Source organism: Artemia sp. Qi Xiang Cuo, chromosome 10, assembly GCF_049724085.1.
Source record: "Artemia sp. Qi Xiang Cuo chromosome 10, ASM4972408v1, whole genome shotgun sequence".
In the NCBI taxonomy this organism is placed as follows: Eukaryota; Metazoa; Arthropoda; class Branchiopoda; order Anostraca; family Artemiidae; genus Artemia; species Artemia sp. Qi Xiang Cuo.
The window spans coordinates 7,309,775-7,329,979 of NC_142803.1; the positions used below are offsets into that span (position 1 = coordinate 7,309,775).

Consider the following 20,205-nt stretch of genomic DNA (forward strand, 5'->3'; position numbering starts at 1 on the left):
ATTATGCTGATGATTTAAGCATCCTAAATGAAAGTGTGAGCAAAATGAATGAAGTTTTAGAGGTTTTGCGAGTTCAGGGTGCTAGAATTGGTTTGAAAATTAATGTTAGGAAGATTAAGTCACTATGGCTAAGAATAAGTGAAGATGAAAAGGTGACGTTGGGTAATGAAAAGATTGATCAGGTGGGCAGCTCCACTTACCTTGGTAGTGTAATTAGTAAAGACGGTGGGAGCGGTGAAGATGTTAAAAGTAGAATAGCAAAGGCTCAGGGTATTTTTTCACAGTTGAAAAAACTTTGGAATGACAGGAAGATAAGTCTGCCAACCATGATTAGAATATTAGAAGCTACAGTGATGACAGTGATCAAATATGGCTCTGAAGCATGGACGCTCCGAAAAGCGGATGAAGATTTGCTAGATGTTTTCCATAGAAATTGCTTAAGGATTGTTCTGGGCACCCGGCTGACTGACCGTATGTCAAACAAAAGGCTATGCGGAAAATATGGTTCAATACCACTCTCTAGGGCTATAATGAAAGAAAGGTTGAGGTGGCTAGGGTACATTGTGCGAATGAAGGATAACAGATTGCCGAAGATTGTTCTTTCCGGCCAACCGTCTAGGGCTAAACGGAAAGAAGGTCGTCCCCGTCTGGGGTGGAAGGACGTCATAAAGAAAGATTTAAAGGAAATGGGAACTTCGTGGGCGGGTGTAAAAAGGGAGGTTTTGAATAGATTGAGGTGGAGGAGGAGCGTGCGTAGCTATGTTGGCCTCAGGCGGCTTGGTGCTGCGGTGAGCTGTTAGTAGTAGTAGTAGTAGTAGTAGATATTCAGACATTCAGACACATTTTTGTGTCTTTTCTTTCTTGCCGGCTTTTTTAAACTTATCATTTTACCAGAACACAAGCGGTAGTTTTTAAGGATAGTGAAAACATGGTTTTCTAAGCTTGTATGGGAATACATTCTTGTTCAAGGGTTTAAATAATAAAAATTAAGAACAAATTACGCGTATATACACAAAAAGAAAAGAAATCACAGAAGTGTTTTCTCAACTAAATTTAATATTTGAATTAGCTTTATGCTGCTGTTCCAATTAAGAAAAATGGATTACTTACTCTTACACAAAAAATCGTGTCATACATATGTACTAGATATTGGGACGTTGACACGTTTTACGTCAGATCTTTGTGAAATCAGCATACCGGTTTTCAAATTCAGTTTGAACTTGTGTTAATCCACTTTTCATTTTAGTATATCATTTTTTCAGTTTTTATTTTTTCAATTTTCGTTATACCTCTCTCTGAGGATGTTGCCCTACACATCCTCGTGTAAGATACGAACCGTAAAGCGTAGATGAAGTGATATGAATGAAGAAATTAAGTCTAAAACGAACAGAAATCCCAATGAAATGTTAGTTTAAACTAAAAAGGAGTAGGAACTAGCACAACAATGCAAAAGATACGGATGTACAAGAGATAGATAAAGCCTACAAATAATCTCAACTGGAAATTTAATGTTGCTCCTTACTTTCAGCTGAAGCAGTTTGTTTTTCTATTTAATTTCTGATCGTTTTCTAAATAATGCTAGGAAATCCGGCGCCTCCTTCATAGAAATGTCCCTTCCCCCAAGGAAACATCCTCCATGGAAAGATCCTTGTACATATGTATGACATGCAAAGGGGTACCAACATTCTTTGAATGTTGGTACCAAAGCCGATTCTGTGATGAAGGGCAGAGGGCTGAAGTTATATTGGCAGTTCACAAAACCTTACATTGCCAGCAAGTTCTATCATACCTATGAAATCTTTATTAATAGGTAATCTCCAAAAATCATACATCATCAATAAGCTTCAGCATTAATCTATTTTGCATTAATTTATTATATGCATTTTTATATTCAGAGGACTAGGGTGATGTTCAGACATGTAACATTTTGGAAATGTTGTCTCTTTTTTATCATTTTGCGTACTAGCTTACCTAAATACTGGGAAGAACTCCTAAAAGTTCATTTAAGAGGGAGCCATAGACATAATTCTTTTTGGGTTGGATCTAGCTTATTTTTGGGTTAAGAGACCCAGCAGTGAAAAATTTTCTATTTTTAGTCATAATATAATCAAATTGGAATGGTTTACACTAATTTTTTCGTGATTTGTCCCTAGGAGATGTAGGGAGGGGTCCAACCGCACAGACCACATTGTTTCATGGCTACCCTGAGAATATCTGCGTAGGAGCCCTAGTATCTGGGCTTAGTCCTTATTTTTATCTAGATAATGCAATTTCAGGGGAGGGCTTCTGACCTCCTACCCATTTTCATAATATTTTCTGTGAGTACGTATGATTGATATTTGTTAAGGTTACACTCACCTTTATTGAAAACTATTGAGGTGGGCACTGTAATATCATAGCCTAACATCGGAGAGAGAAAGACGACTTAGGGGTTGTCATAATAATGACTACAGATTGAACTTAAACCCTTTGATATATGGAGAAAGAACTGTGGTATACAAATATTTCTGCAAGCAAGAAAAACTAAGGGGAAAGGAGGGAGTACCCTTCAATTTCTCACAAGGCTTCTTGTGAACTCGAGCAGGCCTAATGCAAATAGACACGTTCCTTTTTCTTCTTGATTGTTTAGTCATATTGTATCGTAGAAGAAGTTTTTTTTTCCAAGTAATAACAAAAAAAACCTGCACGAGGTCCTTCAAAAATTGAGCATGTAAAATCATGGTGCACTACAACTTTCTTGGAACTCCGTTAACCAAATATACAAGCAAGACAGCCTACTGGTGATCGAGGTTGACAAATCGATTATGCGTGCTCATCTTTGCAGGATGAGCTAAAAATATCAGTATATACTGCTTTGTGAATCATCAAATTGAAATTGTCCCACATAATATGCCATACCTGAACTTCCCAATAAGTATTCACTTTTCAATGAATATAAATTCTAATTAAAAAAGTTGTACTGGTTAGAATATACTACAACTATCACCAACACTGCAGCACCAAACTGCTCGAGGCCAACACAGCTGCCTCTGGTCCCCCTCCATCCCAATCCATTCAAGGCTTCTGTCTTTACCCATTCCAAAGAAACAGAAGTCGCCATCTCTATTTTTCCAGTTCTTAGTACACTAGCAAAAGCTAAAAAAAATAGAAGGGTATACCCTTTAGTATGAGAGAGGAAAGTTTTCCATAAAATACAAAATCTAAGTTTCCTTACCGGTACCCCTCTTCCTCCCACAAAAAAGCTTTTTCTAAAAAGTTCAACACAATTCCCTAGTCGTTTGACAAAAAAGAGTTGACTTACCAAACTACTAACAAAATTCGTCACCTTTTATTGAAACTTACTAACCACATGCTGTCTCTATAATGAGAAATACTCGCTTGACTTTAGGTATTAGGCATAAAAAATTATACTCTCTTTTGATCATCCAAAAAACTACTGACCCTGATTTTATAAGTAATATGAAGAATTGATTCATCTTCCGATTGTATAATAATAATACCTTATGGTTATTTTCAGATTAGTGATTGACTGGCTGTTATGGACACATACTAATTATATGTAATAAAATTGAACAAAAACTTTCAGGTTTCTTCGAGTTTTTCCTAAACCCTCCGATTTCAAAGACAGTATAACGTAGGTGGAGGGAGCTTAATTTTGTTGTGCCCAAAATGACAGAACATGCCCAAATGAAAGAAAGCATCCAAGTTGAATTTTAAAAATGAGAAAGGCCCCTGTGGCTCTTTATTCTATGGCCATATTCATTTGGAGTTGTATTCTTACTTCATAGGAGAGGAAAAAAACCGACTAAGATATATCAAAGCACTTTTAACACTGTATACTGTAGCGTCTTTTTTTCCAAATATGATACACATTTCATACCACGCGTACTTGCTCTGAGCAAATACGTCACAACCTTAGTTTAGTTGCAAAAAAAAGGTCGGAGTTGCAAAAGGTCGCAAAAAAAACAGGTTTTTCCATAGGCTTCTGGTGACGTGTACATCGGAATCGCGCGTGCGTGAAGTATGAATCCTGTGTGGTTTTAAATGTGTTTCACATTTTTTTTAACGGACAGTATAGCCTTTGTCGATACTGTATATTCTCTCTCCTGTGACTTTCAGTGCCTTAAGCTTAAAGACTGCCTCATTATTTTATGTACTATTTATCAAGGTGAAGCCATGTTGTCAGTTAAGACTATGTCACGTAACAGCTACCTTTATTTAAATCCACGATTAAAATTTTTCCCGCGGACAGCCTAAATTTTTATTATTTTTTTTTGTCTAATTCAAAATTTTAAAGACATAGGGTGCAATGATATCTTCATTTCTCTTCGGTAGGTTAAATGCTTGTCACGTTGACCCCCTTCTCATAAAGAATTATATTTTTACTCCAATTGACAACACACACTTTAAAGACAATCAACTTAAAGCTGTATTTATTCCAGTCAAGGAGTCGGGCAAAACAGGTTCATACCTCTTCATAATACTGGGTGGAATCGCCGTCACAGGGTATATGATTTACTTCGTCTTCAGTGAGCTGTTTTCAAGCGAAAGCCCAAATGTTATATACGATAAAGCATTTAAAGAAGTGATTCAGCACTATCGTGTGCAAGATATGCTTGGTGAACCAATTAAAGCACATGGCGAGACTACATCAAGAGGAAGAAGAAGACATGTTAAGTAAGTGTCTGTGTGTACATTCTAGCAGTGGTGTTAATTTACAAATATCTTGCAGGCGCAAATTTGTCGTTTTTCAATGAAAATACTCTCGGAAGGTATTTTTCAAAATATAGGGGGGGGGTGGGAATCTCGGAGGGCTATGGCACTGCATTCTATTAGGTGAAGGCTATCAATTCGGCCATTATAATAATAGAATGTGCATTAACTGAGAGAGGAGGTAGTATTTCTACCTACGATTAATCTGAGACTTCCACCTCCCTCCCTCAAGGAAAATTTTCCAAGGGGAATATTTCAGTTATTAGCTTATAAGAATGCAATCTTTAAAGCATCCTCCTCCATTGCTTGTTGTGTACAATACTGTTCTAGGAAATACGACTTTTTGATCATAATTGGATTTTATTTTTTTTATTTGAATGTGATTGTTCCAATATAAAAAAGCATAGAAGAAGATAAATGCAAAATAAAAAGAGCCCAAAAATTTGATAGTAGCAGTTGAGCCGAAGAAAGGGAAGAACTGATTTCTCTGTCGACTCTCGAGCAATCAAGTTCGAAAATTTTGTATACAGGGTGTATGAACTACCAATTAGACGTTTCACTCCCCAAAAAGTATCTTCAGATAGTCAGAAATAAGCATGGGCACTGTTCTGTTTTTCTGAAAAAACAGAAACAAAATAAACAGGGTTTGAATGAAACAGAACAGAAACAGAACAGGTCACCAAAAAACGGAAGACCTGTTTCTGTTTTATTCTGTTTTTTGGTAACAACGGTAAACAGCTGTTTTTGTAAAAAAAAAACATCTGTTTAAACAGCTGTTTTTCGAACACCTAAACATTAAAGAAAAAAAAATTCTAAATGATAAGTTTTGGATTATTATCGTAAAGCTAATTATAACATCAGTTGTTCAAGCCTTAATGCTTATCATTTAATTATTGTGCTTTCCCCTTGTTTGGATATTGTCTGGGCATACTGCTTCCGCACGAAATAATATGCAATAAAAAATGCATGTTCACTCGACACACTAGTAGTAGTACACTGAGAGGCTTTAGAGCAGTTTCTGTCAGCTTCGGAAAGATACCTTAGTTTGGGTCAATAAAATGAACTGGTCTCCAATATGAAAACATTAACCTTTTACTCTCCCATTCTCTCTTTTAGACTTTTTGTCAGGAATGCCACTTGCCACGGGTAGTGCTTTTCTCTGGTGGAACCACTTTTGAAAAAAACCTAGTACTATTGCATTATTTTTTTCCATAAAAAAGATCAGTTTTTCAAACAGTTCGTGGTAATGAACTGTAAGTAAGGAGCGACCCGGCTCAATAGTAACCGAAACTCTAAAAAACGGAATATTGATACCAATAGATACATCAGAAGAATCAAATTTTTATGATGATTCAAAATATATAAGTTTCATCAAGTTTAGTCTTACCCATCAAAAGTTATGCCTTATTTTTGAAAAAAGGAGGAAACACCCCCTAAAAGTCATAGAACTTTAATGAAAATCACACCGTTGGGTTCAGCGTATCAGAGAACCCTGCTGTAGAGGTTTAAAGCTCCTATTTACAAAAACATCGAATTTTGCATTTTTTGTTAGAAGAAAGATCACGGATGCGTGTTTTTTTTTTTTTTTTTTTTTTTTTTTTTTTTTTTAGGGGTGATCGTATCGATCCAGTAGTCCTAGAATATAGTAATCCCCTAGAGTTCCCGGGGGAAGGGCCGCAAGTTATGAACTTTGTCCATTGTTTACATATAGTATTGGTTATTGGGAGACGTTTTCAGGAAGGATTTTGTTCTGGTGGGGGGGGGGGGGAGGTGGAGGAGGGGGTTACGTGGGGGAATCTTTCCGTGGAGGACGTTTCTTGGGGTAAGGGAAATTTCTATGAAGGGGGCGCCGGATTTCCCAGCATTATTTAAAAAAACAATAAGAAATTAAATTAACTGAATTACTGAATTACTGAAAGCAAGAAGCAACATTAAAACTTAAAGCGAACAAAAATTATTACGTATATGAGGAGGTTCACCCCCAAGCCAATACCTCGTTCTTTACGCTGCAGTTTTTTTTCTAGTAATTTCAAAAGAGCTATCTATTCTAATTAAACGGCCTTCGTGATTCAGGGGTTTGTAATTCAAACAAAATTCAAACTTTAGCGTCGTTACGTAAGTTAATTTGCAAATTACGTCAGAATAAAATTTCGAGAAAGCCATTTAGCCACAAAAAGAGTAAAATTAATATGCAAATTTTGTTTTAATTATTCGTGTACGGTGAGCCAAAATCAAAGCTGCATAAAAACGTTAAGAAATTAAATAAAAAACGCATGTTTTTTTTTAACTGAAATAAAGGAGCGACATTAAAACTTAAAACGAATAGAAATTATTTCGTATATGAAAAGGGCTGTCAAACTTTAGCGTAAAGAGCAAGGCGTTGAGGAAGGGACAGCCCCTTTCATATACGGAATAATTTCTGTTCGTTTTAAGTTTTAATGTCGCTCCTTACTTTCAGTTAAAAAAAACTTATTTTTTTTATTTAATCTAATAAAGGGGTGAAAAATTGTCTGTGCACACAAATATCACCATTATTTTTTTGATGGTAATTTTCTTCCATTTTCCCGTTCCAAACATTCACTTTTATGTTTATAAAGCATCTACTCAAATTTTCCGGAAATGTATACTAGTTACTTGAGACATTTTGGAAAGAAAATAATTTTCAGTCTGAAATAACGCAGTCAGCTCAAAGTCATTAGTATCTAAGCAGAACATGTAGTTGATTTGGATGGAATGGAAATTGGAGGTAATGATGCTCGTCCAGAGTTAGTTCCCATGCAATTTGGCGCATGAAGAACGACCTCCACGTGCCTCTGGATATCTGGCTGGCCACCAGAGAACCAAATGCACCTAGGGAAGGTTGGGTTGGCAGCCCTCCTCCTGAAACTTCTACTGCTACGAATGGAACCAGAAATTCAGCCTCGGATATATCATCTCAAACTCTGTCTCGACCCCGGACCGTCCACGTATGATTCCCTCTGAATATCGTTGACCAAGGTGGTATCAATGTGGCCACCTGGAATGTTCTGACACTGAACCAACCGAGTTCAAAGCTTCTATTAGCCAGAGAATTAAAGAAATATAAAGTTACAATTGCTGGAATCACTTAAACACATCTATCTGGTGATGGTGAGGAGTATATTGGTGAAAGGCGCACACTGCTTTGGTCTGGTGGTCACCAGAAACGAGAGGACGTTGGCCTAGTGCTGAACAGTGCCGCACGCAAGGACCTCCTGTCATTCGCACCAGTAGCACCCAGGCTCCTGAGAGCAAGGTTCGATGGTAAACATGGAAAAATAACCATCATCACCTGTTATGCCCCAAACATGAAGCTCAGGAAGAGGATAAGGATGACTTCTATACCCTTTTAAGTTCTGAGCCCTCGACAGTACCTACCTCATCTTTCTAGGAGATATGAATGCTAGCATTTCAAACGAGTCTGGCCTGGGGGATTTCACTGTTGGACCCGTAACAGTAGATAGCCTAAACGATAGCGGAGAGCGAATGCGGAACTGCTGTCTCGCCCAAAATCTAACCAATGCAAACACATGGTTTCAAAGACCCAATAAAGCCAAGTACACCTGGTATAGCAATGATGGATCAACGAAGAAGATGCTCGACTACATCATACGCCGGCGATGGCTGTTGTCTATGCAGAATTGTTGCACCTACCGAGGCGCCGAACTTGGACACCGACCGACCACCGACCACTGTCTTGCTGCAGCCAAAATCCGGTTTTGCCTAAGAGCTACAAAAGCCAGCCAGAAACTTTTGGAAAATTGATACCTACCGTATCCAACAAGACCCCGCTTTAGCTTAGCAGTATCAGGTCGAAATATCCAACAGATTTGAGGTTCTTACGCAATGCGATGATAGTGAAGGTGTATGAATGGTCTTCAAAGAGAATGCCCTTGCAGCTGCAACTAGAGTTGCTGGAATGAAGCAGTGTAAGAAAAAAGACTTGATCAGCAACAAGTCCCTCACCATTATCGATCACAGACGGGAAGCCCGCCATCGCGGGGACATGACCGCTCATGGGCAATTAAATAAAGAACGTAACATTATGTTGCACATATACCATAAGACTTTTATTGACAAAAAAAGCACGCGAGCTGCAAGAGGCCGCCAAAAAAGGACATCGAAACCACATATAAGATCCTCCGTGAGCTCTCAGGTCAATACACTCAAACTACATTGTATCTCCGTAACGCCAATGGCAAAAATATTTACGACAAATCACAGTGTCTTCGCCAGTGGGAATACCACTTCGAGAAGCTGCTAAACTCAGACCCACCTGACCAAGTTTACGACTAGATTACTGCTGTGGCTGAGAATGCTACACCTGCCCCTGATGACACTGGATTTACAGCAGAAGAAATTAAAGGAGTAGCACGAAAGCTGAAGAACAGCAAAGCGCTGGTAGTATGTTACCCGACATCAGAACTCCTTAAAAATGGCCATCCATCCATGACCCTCTGGCTACAAGGGCTGTTCAATACTGTGTGGCGCTCTGAAATAATACCATCATACCGGAAGACAGGCTTACTTGTGTCAGTCTACAAGAGGAAAGGAAGTAAAGCAGAATGTAATAACTATCGTGCAATAAATCTGCTCTTGGTACCCGGCAAACTCTTTGCCATGCTGCTCCAAGCGGGCAACAAAGTACCTCCACCCCTTCGTCGTCACCAGCCAGCTGGATTCATGCCGGGTAGGTCCACTACTGAGCAAATCCATACAATTAGACAGCTGATAGAGAAAACTCTAGAATATAAAAGGAAGGCATACATTGCCTTAGTCAATTTTCGATCTGCTCTTGAGATTGTCGACAGACAGTCACTGTGTTTGATCCTTTAAGCTGCTGGTGTACCTAAAAAAATTGTCAATCTGTTCAAAGAACTATACAATAAGACCGAAAGTGCTGTCATTGTAAATGGCCAGCTCTCATCACGTTTTCAAATTAGAAATGGTGTACGGTAAGGCTGCGCGGCTGCTCCCGAACTCTTCAACTGTGACATGGACCAAATTCTCAACAAAATACTGCTGGCGCATCCGTTTGGCATCGATTTTGCTGGAAGAGTTCTGTCAGATGTCGACTTCACTGGCGATGTTGCATTGGTATGCGAAAATCTCACTGACATCAAAATTACCCTGGAAACGCTAGCATCTGCTGCAGGAAAACTTGGTTTAAATGTTAACTGGACCAAGACCAAAATATTACCTGTGGACAAGACACCATGCAGCCCTTTGACAACTATATAAGTATGTGGCCAAGATGTTGAGAAAGTGATGCAGTTCACCTATCTTGGTTCAATTGTTTGCTCAAACGGAAATATAGATGCAGAGATATCAGCAAGGATGGCAAAGGTGAACGCTATCTTTGGCCGCTTACTGAGAACAATATTCCACAAACCCTAGATCAGCCGTCTCACAAAAGCTCGTATCTACTCTGCCTCGGTAGCAAGTGTCGTGTTGTACTCGTCAGAGACTTGGCCTTTGACGCAGTCACAGATGATTAAGGTAGATGCTGTCCAGACAAAAAACCTCCGCAAAATTGAACACGTTAGGTGGCTCGACAGGGTATGCAACATGGATATCCTCCGGGCCTTTAAATTACCACCCCTGTTCGAACACATTGAGTCCCGCTCACTGCGTTGGTGCGTTCATTTTCTTCGCCTACCCACTGAAACACCTGCCCGACTTACATTTGATTTCGATCCAACTGCAAATGGCTGGAAACGCCCCAGAGGTAGGCAACGTATGATATGGGCGGATAGCATCCGCGATCGACTCACAGCGTGTGGCATTGACCGCAGTGAAGCTCCTACCCTCGCCCAAAACAGGCCATTCTGGAGACGACTAACTGCGCTGACGTCTGGTTCCCTCTACGCTGTCGACGCTGCCGAGCAAGAGCTTTAGGTCAAACAAGTCAAGTCATCCTGATGTTTGGAAGCCGTCTGAAACAAAAATATGAAAGAAGAAAAATACACGTTAAAAATGACATTTCTTACCGCCAATAAAAATTTTTCGTTACCTCACGGCTTAAAGCAGCCTTTTAAGATTAATTATTTCCTATCCAATTTGTGTGAAAGTTTTTCAAAAGAAAAACTAATGGTTTAAGGGTAATTCGCATATTTTACGGTGCTTTGCGCTAGAAAGTATTGTTCTAGGCCCTCGACCAAATTCATTCTTAAGTAAATAACTAATATGAAATTTCCCAAATTCTGAAGTTCGAAGAAATTTACACTCTTTGCTACATAATACTTACTTTAAATATTGTCTTCTCTTAAATAGGTTTTCAAAAGGATGCAAATATAGGACAATTGTAATTTTTGACAACGATTTTGAAAATGTTCGTTGCTTTGCGGCAGAAAATACTTTCTCCAATGCATGCACTTTCTCTATCATAGAAATTGATCCTATTTTAAACTTTGGTTTTAAGAATACGAGCGGACATGCTTCTGACTACTATTATGTAGACACGTTTTCATGGTCCATTCTCAAAGGAGAAGGGGTAGTGACACCCAAGGCAGTACCCAGGGGTTAGGGGGGTTTGAACTCCCTCCCCCGAAATATTTTTCTGACTCGTAAAAACGTAATAAAATGGATATAAACATATATATATATATATATATATATATATATATATATATATATATATATATATATAAATATATATATATATATATATATATATATATATATATATATATATATATATATATATATATATATATATATATATATATATATATATATATATATATATATATATATATATATATATATATAAAAATATATATATATATATATATATATATATATATATATATATATATATATATATATATATATATATATATATATATATATATATATATATATATATATATATATATATATATATATATATATATATATATATATATATATATATATATATATATATATATATATATATATATATATATAGGCTACTTATGTACAAAGGTTACTTTATTATAAGCAGCGTAGAAATATAGAATTTGCGAGATGCCTCTATTAACACACATAAGAGTTAAAGTGAAACAATTAAATTAACTGAATGAAAGCTAACAATTGGTTTATTTAGTATTTAAAAGGAATAAAAGATTGAAAATAACAAGAAACGAAAGAACTATCGTACGAAAAAATCGCCTCTGAAAGTTTCAACTCATCAAAAACTCGAATTTGACATAAAATATGGTAGAAAGAAACCCACAGCCGAATTCGAAACAACGTAACCCCGAGATTGAGAGTGTGACCTTGACCCACTTAGCTAGCCGAACTTTTTAGTTGGTTTAATACCCAGGTTGTATGTACTCATTTACTGTACTACTATCATCTGCAGCCTTATATTTTTCATTTCTCTCAGTACTCTCTCTAACTCCTCTTTATATAAGTTTCTAAATAATATATATATATATATATATATATATAAGTTTTATAAGTTTCTTTATATAAGAAACTTATATAAATTTATATAAGTTTCTCTTTTATAAGTTTCTAAATTATCAAAATCTGACTATCCGAGAAAACTTTTTAGCAAGTTTTAGAAAAACCTTTGAACCCTCAAATTTCAATTCGATGTGCTGTTGTTATTTGTGAAATTTTAATTTTTTCCCTAAAAATGACATCATAAAAATTTTTATATTCTTGTCTCTAGAAAATTGAAATGAATGAAATATTATTCCTAGAATACTCTAAAAAAAGGAATGGTCCAATCAGAGTTAAAAATTTAAATCACATAATGAGAATTTTGCTTTTGTTGCTGTACTGAATAAAAGACCTTAAAAAAATGCTTTTCGCAAAAAGTTTTCAGGTAATAGAGATTTTATATTGTTTTTCAATTCTTGTGTTTGTCATTCTACTTAAAAACAGGATTCTGCTGTCGAAAAAGTGGGGTAGCATAGTAGTAATGCTACTTGGCAGTTTCATGGCCTAGTGAAATTTGTTGGCAGATTTGGCAGCTTTTGAAATTCTGCTACTGGCAGCTTTGGAAGTCTTGACAGGATTCATATATGATTGGCTACTGTGGTGATTTGAGCTGTTTGGCTACTTTTTCATCAAACCTAACTAATATACCCCTGTAAATATGACTTTTTTCTTGAGTTACAGATACTTACCAGTTATTTAAGTAGATAGCTATTGGAACTTCGATATGAAGATGATCGACTGTGATAACCAAATGCGTAGGGTTCCATGATTATTTTTCAGGCAAATTAGAAAAAAACTTGGGAGTTCCTTGACATAGGTTTGCGATAGTTGCTAACAGTAAAATTAAGTCACTGTTTTGAAAGGGCTTCTTTTGTTTTTCTTTGGTACCCCCTCTCCCAAAACCTTGATTAGTGTACGATATTGTTGAAGAGGTGTAGTTCGTCCTCCGCCCCCAATAAGAAAATCCCTGTGCGTGCACAAGTACCAACCCTTATTCTTTAATATTAATAACTTTGTGCTTATTCTCTAATAACTTTCGAACTCCTAACTGAATTCCCTTTTGAGAGTTTTTACTAATAGAAAACCCGTACCCAAGATTGGTGTGGAAGGTCTAGTTTTAAAAGAATTGAAAATTTTGAATTAAAATACGTCGTTTTGATTTAAAACTATTCTTAACAATTCTTTTGAAGCTCTTCAGACTCTGCTGTTGGTTAAGAATCCAAATTGGGTGAACATATAATCATTTTTTCGTAAAATATGAAAGATTTCACTGGTCTTATTCATATTTTATGCTTTTTCTATATTTTTCGTACATAAAAATATAATATATTTTTCAGACATGGTAAATATGAGGAAAACGGGGAAGAGCATTTAGTTGTCAAGTTTCACATTGTCGGAACTCGAAGAAGAGCTACAGTACATGTTGACATGAAAAAGGTAGTTGTTTATTTTCTTTTTTTTTCTTGCTCGTACTGTTATTTCAAATCTATCGCTGGTCTCGGAAATGTATGTTCTATCTCAATCAAATTTTTCTCAGCTCAATATCGTAGCTGAGCTCGAACAGCCTGTTCCTTAAGAAAATTCCTCAGTGAATTCCTTGGAAATTCTGCAAATGCTACCCGGCTCAGTTTAGGCTAGGATGTAGTGGCGGATCCAGGGGGTGAGGGAGGGCGCCCCCCTCTAACGTATTCTAAGGTAGTGTAATTTACTTAATTAACGCAAGTTTGTGTTAATTAAACTTGCTCCCAACGCAAGGTTATCGGATCAACCTATTTTGCCCCTCCCCTAAGAAAAAATCCTGGATCCGCCCTTGCTAGGATGAGATAATAAAAATATTCTTAACATTTTGCAGGTTTCTTGGTAGGTGGCAAACGATGAATCTTGTGATTTGATAAGGTGGAGGAAGACCGTTGCTACTGTGTGCAACTCAGATATTTGTGAATAGATTTGACCATTTGATCCAGCGTGCTTAGTTTTGAGATTTAGTTAGGTATAAACGTCAGGTCTACAAAAATTATTCAGAGTGCTTTTGAATGGACTAGTTAATTAAAAAAACTGATGGAAAATTTGATGTAAAGCTTAAATTGAAAGGTCACGCTACCACGTATGCAACTTGTGAAGTTATTGTAAAACCGACGATAAAGAGTCATTTGACAACTTTTTAAGATGTTTTTCTTTAAATATTTAAACTCAGAAAAAGGATAAAATTGCAATTCCATAAGATAGATTAAAGAGGAATTGTAAAGATTTTGCCAAATACAAGTGTCTAAAAGAGGAAAACCAGAGGAAAAGAAAGAAATATCAAAAAAGAGAAAGACCTGCTTCCTTTATTTTGTCAGAGAGAGAATAATTATTGACAGCCAATCCAAAATGAAAATTCACAAATAAACCACACGACTTTTGGAGCCATCTATAAACTACAAAACATAACTTAATAATAGGTTCCCAAAAATAATAAGAAGGAAGGAAATAATAGGAAAGAGAAAGGAAAGAACTGCACTACCTGAAACCCTATTTCGCATGGGCAATTTTGTTTTTCTTTGTTAAAATACCAAAAAAAGGCATTTTCAACATCTAAGGGCCCTCCCCCCTCGCCTATCCCCATTGGTACCCTTTTCAAGATCTTAAGCCATTACTACAGCTTTCTTAGAATTAGTGCGAACTTGCACTTGAATATGGCCCTGAACCCTAGCCCGAATGTGGACCTACAAGGTCTTACAGTTGAATATAGATCTGAATCAATGGCTTGAACTTTTGCATTGTCATCTTTTTTCAGCACAATATTCACAAAACAGTCGAGGGTGGGTGATTAATTTGCAGTTTCCTTATGAAAACTTTCCAATGAGCCCTATACTGCAGCTCATAAACAAAAATCACGCAGTAATAGATTTTCGAAAATAATATTGAAGAAAGAAAAAAGGAATCACCACCTGAAACCCTTGATGCATGAAAAATTAGCCTATCAGCATCTAGGGGTCCCATTTCACGAAATTGTAGGAAGATGTCTTAATTTTTCATAATATACAAAAAAAGTATTTTTTTCCAAATCGTTTGGTGGAAAGACACTTTTTTCGATGAAAATACCAAAAAAAGATATTTTTCAAAATCTACGGGCAATTGACCCCCTCCCATCATTGGTGCCTCTCTGTATCTTGAACCTGCACACCAACCTGAATGGCGGGTGTACCTTAGCACCAGCCTTAATGGGGGCATGCACATGTGCGGTCGTCAAAGCCCCAGAACAAAATCCATAAAACAGCCGAGAATGAGCACGGCTGTGTCTAACAGGTGTAAATTTTTAATAAAAGAAAGGTATATCAACCATACAAAAGAATATTCTCTTTGTAGAAAATGAACTAAAAATAATATTACAGTTTTGAAGAGGCCATTGGGCTATTCATTATATTTTTGATCTAAATGACATTATTTCGAGATCTTTTGGTTTGAAATTTGGTAAAAAAAAAAAAAAAATCGTAGTGGGACGTTGCTTCATTCTTGATATTTACGAGGATATTTATATTCAGCAAACTAGTCTATCACAATACCCGAACTTGCAGAATAATGTTTTTTCTCTCTATAGTTTTTCTCTTTATTTATCTGGATGATATTATTCTGATATTTCTTCTTTTTGAATTTCATAATGTCTTAGTTGAGTTATATTTCGTCTTCTCTTTTCAATACTTTCGGCATATTGCAACTGCTAAACTTGCTATGTAATATTTTTCTCTCTAGGGTCCAAACAACAAATATGACTACCACCTGCTTGCTGTTGAATTGAAGGACTACCCGAGAGAAACAATTTTAGTTATAGACAACAGGTCCCCTATTGCTGGTATTTAGTTATGTAAATTATATTTTAAATTATATTGATATTTGTTTAATATGCAGTTTTTCTATATGTTCCTTAAGTTGACTTTTCAAAACTAAAACGTAAAAAAGTGCAACAATAGTTCTGAACTTAGAATAGTTGTAGGTTTTCGGGGGATTAGGCATCATTTTGTTTTATGGATTGGGGTTCCTTTTTAGGTTTAGACTGAAGGAAAGGAAAAAGGAAAAGAAAGACCCTCTTTTCTCTTCCTTTTTTTGAAGGAAGATTTTCGAATCATTGTTAAATGTAATGTTAGTTTCCTTTGAATCATATAATGGTTGATACAAGCATTACAAAACTATACCAGCTTTTGCTTCATGAATGACGTGATGTTTTTATTTTTTATGCCCATTTGTTTTTTGTTGCATGCTCGTTTTTTGCCCATATTTATAATTGTTCATTTTCTTCTGTCCGTGTTTTTCACTTCGCTCAAGTTGTATGTCCATGTTTTTTGTTGTATGCCAAAGGTTTCGTATTCGTATTCGTTTAATCAAATAGCTTTCGCAACAAACAAAACTGAACGCTAAATTATGCTATTTTTATAATCATTTAAGAAAAAAAAATCACTTATTTACTACACTAACAAAATATGGTACGAAGGAATTTGCAAATCTGATCGTTCGGCACTTGACGTGTTGCAGTCTGTTCTGATGCCTGGTGAGTTTGGGGGTCTGTACGGTTGGAGGAAAAACGGAGCGATGTTTCTCGTTTGACATGAGTGATTTCCAGATTTTCATTATCAAATCGTGTCTTCGGGCGAACAAAGTGGGCAAGCTCATAACCACAAGGGCATGCTCGTAACTCTCATACCTGGGTCCAAGAATTATTTTAGTAGCACGTTTTTGAACGTCTTCTAGTTCCTCTGACATGTAGGCAGTGTTTTGTGCTTGGGGATCCCAGACAGGACAACAATATTCAAGGATTGGCCTGATGTATGTCGTATAAGCCAGTAAGAGCAGACGATCTGAGAAACCCAGCCTTCGCATACTCGTTAGACTTTGGATTGAGTAGTGTCCTTTGCGCACGATATTGTCTACGTGCAGTTTAAAGGAGCAATCGCTTGTAAAAGTCTCGCCTAGTATTGTCGCGGACGAGACAGTTGGAAAGGGAACATCTGGAATTGTAATATCTCGTTTGAGCGGGTTGTAGCGTAGAGCTTTCAATTTCTGCTCGTTCAGTTGCAGGCTATTAGATTTACACAGGTTAACGATGTCCGAAAAAATTGTTGGTTCGAACTGCTGTTTTGCTACTGCGTTTTCTACTATGTATTTGAGAAGCGAAGACACGTCGTCCACGAACTAGAAACGTTCCTCAAATTCTGCAAGGATTTTATTAATGACTGCAAGGAATAAAAGGGAAGCTAGTTTCGTTCCTTGGGGACAGCCATAAGTAAGTTTGGTCCACTCAGAGCAGATATCATCGCCAAATAACGGATATACCGATTGCCGTCGCCCTCGCAGAAAATCTCTCACGAATAGCAGCAAGTTTTTTCCAGCTCCCATTTCTTTTGCATTTGTCAGTGCAATGAGGTGCTCTATAAGGTAGAACGCTTTCCCGTATTCTGTCAAGAGTAAATCAATAAGACTGTTCCGGCTGTCCAGCCACTCAACTATGAAATGGTACACCAGCACTAGGTATATTACCGTGCTACTGCCTCGTATACAGCCATATTGGTAAGTGTCTATTAGGGGTGCAATCTGCTGTAATAGGGCACGGTGGATAAAACCTTCGGCCGCTTTAGCCAAGTTGGGAGTTATGGATATAGGTCTTAGCTGGTTGCAAGACTGGGGTGCCTTTACTTTCGGAATGACCCGTACATAGGCAGCTTTCCACAATTTTGGGAACGATTGTTCTGAGAAACACTGATTTATGATTGATGCCATTGGTTTTACTAGAAAAGGTGAGTACTTTTTCAGTAGCTTCACAGGGAATTCACCTGGGTATGTGGCACAGTTGTTACGTAGTCGTTCGATTTTACGGAAGACTGATGTTTCAGACACTTCTACAATATCATCAGCACTTCAACTGTTGTTGATATTGCTAATCTATTCATCATTTATGGTGGTGTAAGAAGTGCAAATGTGTCTAAAAAACTTGTTAACATTCAAGCCTCTGATTAAACCCTCGTCTATGTTGCTTATTTGGATTTCAGTCTCTTTCTGTTTTCCTGTAAGCTTTTTTTCTGCGTCTTGCCATTTGTGGGAATCTGACTTGAGGAGTGGAACTACTTTTTCCCCTCCAATGCTTCTCCTACGGCATGGACATTGCATCGTTTTTTGATCATTATTTTGAGCTCTTGAGTTTAGCCACGGCTTATCTGTTTGACAGACCAAGTGCATTTTGACAGGAAAGAATTCGCTGTATTTTTGTTGCAGAGTCGAATATAGTGTCTCAACCTTTTCATCGATGTCAGTTATAGCACAGATTGCAGCAAAATCGAAGTTGGCAATCCATCTACCAAAGGCTTGGATGGAGCTTTCTCTCAGTGGTCTGTACAGTATTCTAGTCTTTTTTGGTTTAGGTATTCGGTTTCTGTTCTTCGACTTCCAGCATAAAATGTTGTGATCAGATTTTACAAGTGGTCCTAAGGAAAATGGCGGTTCATAGTACGCTTCGAGATTTGTCAGTATGAGGTCCAGTATGCTTCCACTTTCATGAGTGGGAACATCGACAACTTGTTTAAGGTCCAACACACGTGAAATCCATTTTTTGTCGGTTAAGTTGAAGTCTCCTGCTATGATAAATGCTGGATTGCTGTACTGTTTCCGAAAACTGTCAACTTGATATTGCAGATACGTCGCTAATTATCGCCTATCACGCGCACCTTCTGGATAGTATATCGCTGCTATTATGATGCATGAGTAAGTCCTTCGTAGCCTCTTCGGCTTGCACCAGAGCCAGATTGTCTCGTGGCACGAATCTGAGGGGATACCAAGTTGTTTGCATGGTAAGTTTTCGCGGCAATAGATTCCTACGCCACGTTCACGTCGGTTGGTTTCTCTATTGCGCCTGGTATGAAAAAAGTTCTGATATCCTTTGATTGCACCCGTTTCGGTTGTCATACCCCAGCATTCAGTAATTACTGCTAATGGTGCAAAGTTTATACGCAAGACAAGTTCTAATTCATCAACCTTGTTGGTTGGGGATCGGGCGTTGCAAAGAATTATGTTTGGAAGGTATGTATCGGTATTGAGCTTTACAGGTTTTAGTACGGGAGGGGAACTATTTGAGGGGAGGTGGTCCACAGGATTATCAGGAGAGTAAGGTCTCAGGGTTGGCATAGGTGCTGAATACTCTGTGTGTACTAGACGTATCAAGTATCGGTTATTTCTTGGCCTTTTGATTCTGTTGTTGTTCCGAACTATGGATATCACCAGTATGCAGTGGTCACCACCTTTAAATACACAGTGCTCTTTACGTGCTTGGACTCTCCTGCCTGCGCGTTTCCCACGCTGTCTCCGCTTCAGATTTGCGCTGAACGGGTGCGACATCTTCGCTAGGTTTGCAAAGTTAGTATGCGATAAAATGTTCGATGATAGATGGCGCTATCTTGTATGCGATTAAATTTTCGACGATAGATGGCGCCTGCGGTCCAGATCTGAAACGCTTGCTTTTCAGAAAGCTTTTCTGGCTAGCGTCGGCTTCTTTTGCTGTCATTTTTATAAATAAATGTAGCACTATAGTCACTGCACAAATGGTTGAAACGATCTTCACTCAGTATGAGCTACATCTCCAACACAAACAAGCTAAACTAAAGTAGCATGGTATGCATAGCTTCAACGGCGCAACGCCATCTACATTTGTTTTTAAACAATGGGTATTTCTATGTCCATTGTTTATTATTATTTTTTTGTGCACATTTGGAATTAACAGTTGTCACCATTGTATGTGACATTCCGGACTAAAATCTATTATGTTTCCTTCTGTATGCTTTTTTTTCAAGTTGCATTGAATGGCACAGGCCCAAAAAATTCTTCAACTTTAATGAAAAAGATATTTCCTTAAGGAAAACCCAATCTCTTTGTTTAAACATCAGAAATGCTTATACATATAGTGTAAAAATTTTCCTTTCAAACTGTCTTGTTTCTGTCGGCCTTTAAATTACATATTAATGAATGGCATATTTATAAATGACATATTACACACGAATAGCGTGAAAGATTCCTTACAAA

The 20,205-nt window shown here is 37.3% G+C and overlaps 2 protein-coding genes across 5 annotated transcripts in view; one reads left to right on the forward strand and one right to left on the reverse strand.

Annotated features, from left to right (window-relative positions):
• The window catches only part of LOC148947418 (mitochondrial import inner membrane translocase subunit Tim21), a 523,198-nt gene extending 507,152 nt beyond the window's left edge, over positions 1-16,046 (forward strand). For all 4 annotated transcript variants that reach the window (XM_089095248.1, XM_089095246.1, XM_089095247.1 and 1 more), the window contains exons 3-5: positions 4,443-4,677; positions 13,503-13,602; positions 15,898-16,046. In XM_089095248.1, the coding sequence (XP_088951374.1) occupies positions 4,443-4,677; positions 13,503-13,602; positions 15,898-16,005 (443 nt within the window). In that variant the 3' untranslated portion in view covers positions 16,006-16,046. The remainder of the gene's footprint in view (positions 1-4,442; positions 4,678-13,502; positions 13,603-15,897) is intronic.
• Positions 16,047-17,331: 1,285 nt separating this feature from the next.
• Positions 17,332-17,916, reverse strand: LOC148947427 (uncharacterized). The gene has a single exon (XM_089095883.1). It carries the CDS (start codon positions 17,914-17,916, stop codon positions 17,332-17,334), a length of 585 nt encoding a protein of 194 aa, XP_088952009.1.
• Positions 17,917-20,205: the final 2,289 nt, after the last annotated feature.

Coding starts and splice junctions, on each gene's coding strand:
- LOC148947427 (XM_089095883.1), bottom strand. CDS start 17,916: ATGGCATCAATCATAAATCAGTGTTTCTCAGAACAATCGTTCCCAAAA.